At 39.1% G+C, this 6,512-nt stretch overlaps 1 protein-coding gene across 1 annotated transcript; it reads right to left on the bottom strand.

Annotated features, from left to right (window-relative positions):
- Window positions 1-270: 270 nt before the first annotated feature.
- Window positions 271-4,180, bottom strand: LOC139981485 (protein ANKUB1-like). The gene is made up of 2 exons (XM_071993899.1): window positions 3,771-4,180; window positions 271-2,914 (listed from the first exon to the last, which is right to left on the bottom strand). Exon 2 carries the CDS (start codon window positions 2,591-2,593, stop codon window positions 683-685), a length of 1,911 nt encoding a protein of 636 aa, XP_071850000.1. The 5' UTR covers window positions 2,594-2,914; window positions 3,771-4,180; the 3' UTR covers window positions 271-682.
- Between the last annotated feature and the right edge of the window lie 2,332 nt (window positions 4,181-6,512).

Below are 6,512 nucleotides of genomic sequence, written 5' to 3'. Positions count from 1 at the left end.
CTAAATAAATCAGTCGGGGAAATTTGAGATGCGCCCCCCCCCCCTCCACTTGGAAATCGTTTGGACGCCACTGACTTCGAACTCATGCACCCGTCTCACCATATTTTCCTATTCTTTATTGTCACTATATAGGCAACTTGTAACTAAAGGCAACTTGTAACTAAAGGCAACTTGTAACTATAGGCAACTTCTTTTTGTTTTTATGATGCGTCCTAAAATTTTCAGTGATACTTGTCTTCATCTTCTAATTATATTTTCTTCTTCAAATACCTTCAAATACCTTAATTTTACTTTGCTCAATATTTTACCGTCTTAATATTACTTCATTATGGTGAATAATTATATATTTGTTAGTTTAGTTCTTGCTGTTGTAGCAAACGTACTTTGTGTCGCACCTATATACCTTTTACAAAGTGGTTATATATATATATCCCTTTTTTAGCATAAAGTCACATCTAACTTTGGCGACATGCTGGTTAGCCCATAAAAATGAGTCTTCTATTATTATTATTATTCGTCACGCATGGATTATGGAGTTGCTAAGTACAGACGAAGAGACATTCGTGGCCTAGACATGTACACAATACGTGTTTGATAATACACCAGAAACGTTATCAAGCATCTATAATTATTATTATTACCTAATTTCTCGTGATACGAACACTAACGAACGTCGCAATTGTTATGACTCTACCGATAATGCTTTTGACTTTCTTTTATTTAATTGTTTACGACCAGTTTTGGTGGTCATTTTCCTGACATTGTTTTTACTAAAGTCCATTGCTAACTGGACTTGATGTAACCAGGGTTTGTCTTTAAAAGCAGAAGCGACTGTTAAGGAGTCTATAGCTCTTTCCCACGTGGTTTGGCCGCTGAGTTTCTCATATGCATGTATCGTTCTACGTGGAACATTGTCAGCTACTGTATTGGCATAGAAAAACGGTCTGCTTGGAGAATTATCAATACTGCTGGCTGGTAAAGATATTGCGCTCTCCATGCTAGCTACTCGGTTCCTTCGAAATCGGTCTTTTTCAGCTTTCATGACAGATTCTGCCGATTTAGTGATTGGCATCGCGGTTTTCTTTCCGATATATTGGACATCGCTATCGCGAAACATATTCCGTCCTGTTCCAGCAGTTTGAATGTAGGAGGTTTTATGAGTTTTGATATTAGAAACCGATTCACCGCAATCGGAAAATAAATTGTTCATATCGCGATTGGCGATATTTTGATTGGAAACCGCTAACGTTGTCCGACGAGTTGATATTTGCGGTAAGGCACTACTTTGGAAAAGACTTCTACTACGTGGTCTAATTTCAGGAATACCAACTTCCAATTCTGAGCACTTCTCGTCTTCGTCTTCAAACTGTGCGTAATAGCGGTCTCGATATTTAATAACAAGTGCCGGTGTTCTAGCGCCAGTTATTCGCGGCAACCTAAAGTCAGGGGAACTAAAACTCCGACAACGGTGATCAACTAAACGCGATTTAGGGTTAGAGTTCATCATGCTATCGGTATAACCGTCCACGTGAACAGTTTGGCCAGCTCTTGCCCCATTTTTGCGTGTCACTTTTTTCTCTTTTATAGTCGATCTTGAGGGTCCATAAATCAACAAGACTTTCTCTTTCGCCTTGTCGCACCACTTACGGATTTGTGAGTAAATAGTCAATGGCAAACTGAGGGCGCTAAACTGGACGTTTGACCACTGTTTGGTCAAGAGATAGAGTGCCACTTCCCTCTGCTGTTTTCTTAATGCGACATTGAGACCGGTTAAACCGTTACCATCTTTACACGTGACACAACAAATATTATTGAATACGAATATTCTCAAAATGCTAAGCTGGCCGTGTTCAGCTCCTTCGTGTACGGGAGTCCTGTAAGCATCAACGTGTGAACTTTGACACCATTCTCTAATGGGATGGTCACCCACCGCTTCGTCTGATCTCACCCCTAACCTTAATATAGAGCTAGCCAAGTCCATGTGACCGTGATGAGCCGCTATGAATAGAGCAACTCTCGCTTGAAATTTGTTAATGCTATCCTCTTGACTCATATGGTACATAACCTGAGCCGTTTGACCAATCATGGCGGCCTTTAAAAATTCATTCCAACCGTCCCACGTTTCTACGCGGACAGTATCTTGCAATTCGATATCATATTTGTCAAGAAGGTTATCGTCAAACATTTCCCTTTTGTCTTTCGTAATCACACGAAATGTTGTAACAGGTAGTCCAGTTCGCCTGGTAATCATTGTGCGTAAATTGGCAACAGTATGCTTGCTCAAGTCGATTTCCTCTAATATCTCCACAGTTTCGTCGTTGTAGGCGCAGTAAGCGTATAACTTAGGCGTTACTTCCTCACGGAATCCACATCTAAGTGTTATCCCTGCTTGAATACCAATGTCCCCGAGGATCCATTCATCATCTAGATCAGCTCCTTGGTAAGATAGGACCACGTACTTTCGGTCCCCTCCTCCATTCCTGGTATCAATTTGGAACGCGTCCAGAACTCTCTCCTTCACGGAGCCGATGGAATCTGAAGACTCTACCTCGAAGTTCTCACGTGTCTTGTTATGAGACACAGCAATGCGCATCTTGCTTTCTTGAGATAACTTAACTCAAGTAATAGTCTTTGCTAAATTATGAAGTTTAATTGCATCCTTATAAAAACGTTTGCGTGCGGAAACTTATGTTATATTTAATGTACCTTGTATTTAGGCAGAAAGTAATATCCTTCAAGAAAAGTCTCAAACTGTTCCACGAGAAAGAATTTTCATGATGATTTGCAGAGTTCCATAACATACGTTGTAAATTCAGGCAGACTACAGCAAACTCGAACACTGATTGGTCGATGGCTCTTTAAGGCCTCCTTGGCGGTGGTCGTAGATTAAACACAGAGTTAACCTCTCAACAATCTGTTAAATGATAAGTGTTGGTACATAAGATCAACAGCATAAACACAGAGATTTTCAACTATTGTTGGAAATCCTTCTTAACAATTAACAAATACGTGTAGCAAACAAGCCGTAAAAATAGACCGCATTAAAATCCCATCAGTAAATCCACTTTGAAGCGCCGGTTGGTCTGCTATCTTAAATCCAACGTACTATTTCTCTAAAGAATGCCAATCTGTATTTCCCTATAGCAGAATTAAATTCAACCTGTACGCAGTAAAATTCTGATAACTAACTATTTTCGACCAGTTTACAAAATTCAGACAATATGATAGGCAGTGGATTAAAGTTGTGAAATCTTTCAAAGAGATTCGCCGTAATATATGGTGTTGATATGAAGGGCATTGTCTGGTTGAAATGCTAGATGTATGACGATTAACAAAGTAACAACCTAAAAGCGCAAAAGCTAAACAACTGTAGACCTTAAGACAACCAGAATTCCAACTCCCAACAATTTCCAAATGCTTTTTTATTTATAGAAAAACATATTGCGTTCACCCCTTGAGATGTTTTTTCTTCGGTGGGCGCGATTGTTTTTGGTATGTAAGCTATAAGCCAGAATCACGACCTCACTGCATGTGGTTGTTTCAATCTACCCCGCAGTACCTTTATTTATCTGAATTAGTACATTGACCACACAATATGGAGTAAAAGTTGCTATGGTAACTATTCATATATATCATAATTATGATAACTCTCCTCTTGCGCTACCAAGGTTAAATGACATTCCAATGTGCTCTTTATTTTCAGATAAAGTGATGACAAAACTCGCATAAAATATCACATAGGCCTATATAACATATTTGTGATGTCTTACCTCTGTGATGTCCAAGCCGTTACTGCGATACAACAAAAAACAGTTAACTGAAAACGTGAAAACCGCCGTCCAAAATGAATATAACAAGTCACGGCGACACAATGAAAACTTGTATAATTTAACGATGATTTTCCAATTTGTTGACATCCATGGAATTTTTTGAACTTTATATGTGTCTTTCTTACAATAAGGACATTTCCGAAAGTCCAAATTCCACTTTTAACTCGTATTATCCCGTAAAGCGATTAAATAGTGAACTAGTGTTTGGTTAACGGGGATCGAATGGTGTGATAAGTCCTCCTTGAATCAACTTTACAATTTGTCTTAGTAAGCAACAACTTACTTTAGTATGCTACCCACTAATTGGACAGCTTAGGCTACGCATGTGTATACTCAAATAAACACAGTAGGGTATCCCGTTGCTAGGGACCTATGTCATCGATATTGCGAATCGACCCAGCTAAATAACTCAATTCGTAACAAAGAGAGAGAAGAAATTCGGAATTCAAAGTATTGTTGCAACTTGCAATGCAATTGAATTTTTTTGTCGATTTGTATTGTGAAAGGGTTTCTAAAGGAACTGAGAGCCTTTGTGAGAATAAAACACAATCTTGGCCTAAATCCAATTAGATTGTTACTATAGTTGTTCGTCCAGCTATAATTGGAGAGAATAAAAGAGTGATCCAAAGAACAATTTGGCTTATATTCAAGTAAGTTTCAGCCGTATTGTTTGTTGTGACATATCGTGATTTCTTAGTTTTGGACGTTCATAATAACAATGCATCTGTACAGAAGACTGAAACAACTTGACAAAACACAAGCAAAATGTGACTCAGATGGAAGCAGGGCCCTTGGAAATAAATAAAACAAAATTTAATGGGGAGGGGAAAGGTCGGTGGAAAAGACAAACCACACAGTGATATATCCAAGATGATCGGGAGGACGTCATGCACATTTGGGTACATACCAATGTAATGGGAGGGGAAAGTTCGGTGGATGAGGGGGGGGGGGGCGGTCACTTATTTGGGGGTGAAGGGAGGGGTCATGTACTAATCTCTGTGCTCTAGTTCCGATTATTTCTCAAGCCTAAACTCTTTGGAACTGCTAAGTGCTCTGGTGATTCCCTGCTGGTTGAAATGTGATTTTGAAGCAACCGTGGCGTATTCACGTGTTTCTCCATCTGTAGTTAAAAAAAAATCCGTCAAATCAGTGTCTTTCCCACATATACGTACATTTATGACTATATAAGTAAGACTAGGAGGAAATGTGATGTTGTAGGCTACTTGTATAACTTAGATAGAACGAACGATACGGCGGGATTTAACTTGAGATAATTTCAAGACTAAAGAGATTGTAAACTGTAACAACCTGATAAAATATTGAAACTAATTACAAACAGAAGCACAATGGGAAGGACGAAAGATCAGGAGGGTTGATAGCCTTAAGACTAACATAGCCAATCATTTTGATCTATTGTTGATTGGGGAGGTGGGCTGTTTGTGTGGAATACCATGTTTATGGCGGTTCCATTGTAGGCCTACATAATGTATGCAACACGAACCAATATACTCATTTCATTAATGCTGTGTTGGGGGCGGAAGCGCGTTTAGAGACAGAAGAAGATTGAAGCGTTCGGTTAGTTTTGGCACGGTGAAAATCGAGATAACGATGGACCATTTCCAGTTGAAAGATAATCTCACTCAGTACTTTACTGTCTAATGAGGATTGACTGCATGACCTCTCTCATTAATGTCAGCTTTATACTCTTGTCATAGCTTGGACAGCTACAGGATACTACAGGTGTCGTTGCTTCTATATATGTACCACGTACGGTCAGACACGGTGGGGGGGGGGGGTCATGTGTCATATACATCTGTCTTCCTATCAACTTTTGAAGAAAAAATACAGATCAAGCTCAAGACAACTGGGCCTGAGAGAGAGGGGGGTTGGAAGGGGGAGGGGTGGTGAGGGGGATTAACATTGATGTATGAGGGTACCTGGCATATCGTGGAAGTTGTTAGATGATAAGAACAATAATTAATACATTAGGTCATTAAATCACTATTCAGTATTTCAATATTAGCTTCATTTGACTTTTTGCGAGAAGGAATGAGGAGAGGAGGGGAGCGGACTAGTTAAAGAACTTCGCTCCTTCGGCAACCCTTTACCATATATAGCTCTCGTTGCTTTGCAACGTGACTAAAAGCAGTAGAACTATTCACGTGCACACCCATCTGTTTTGCCGTGTGTTCCTCATCTTCAGATGTAATTCACTTATAATAATGTTTACGGTTACACGTATAATTACATTCCACAAACAGTGGTTGGGAGGGATAACACAATTTTAAGCGAATTAGCCAATTAAGCAGATATACCAGAATCAGCTAAACAAATCACAAATAGTATAGCAACCAGATTAATCTCGTTACTAGTAAAAGATATCTACTAACAAAGAAAGACGAAGAAGGAATGAGGTCAAGGAGTTAATTAACTTAAGATGTGTTTATAACGCCGTTCATCACGCATAACATATTTCTATTATTTACTATTTACTATTAGTAGTAGTGTCATTCTTTATACTAGTAGCTTATTGGCCTATCGCGACTATGCCTCTTCATATATTATTTGAACCTAACATTAGTATACGTGGTCTTCAAGTTATTCTAGTTCTGTTAATTTACCAAGGATTAGCCATACGTTCCCAGACCTGCTGGAACTTGGACGTTTAGGTATCAACTCACT

The sequence above is a fragment of the Apostichopus japonicus genome, chromosome 15 (genome assembly GCF_037975245.1).
Source record: "Apostichopus japonicus isolate 1M-3 chromosome 15, ASM3797524v1, whole genome shotgun sequence".
Lineage (NCBI taxonomy): Eukaryota > Metazoa > Echinodermata > Holothuroidea > Aspidochirotida > Stichopodidae > Apostichopus > Apostichopus japonicus.
The sequence above is the reverse complement of the archived record's forward strand: the minus strand, read 5'-3'. Positions and strand labels throughout refer to the sequence as shown.

Excerpts from the sequence above, each read along its gene's own strand:
- LOC139981485 (XM_071993899.1), bottom strand. The coding sequence starts at position 2,593 with ATGCGCATTGCTGTGTCTCATAACAAGACACGTGAGAACTTCGAGGTA.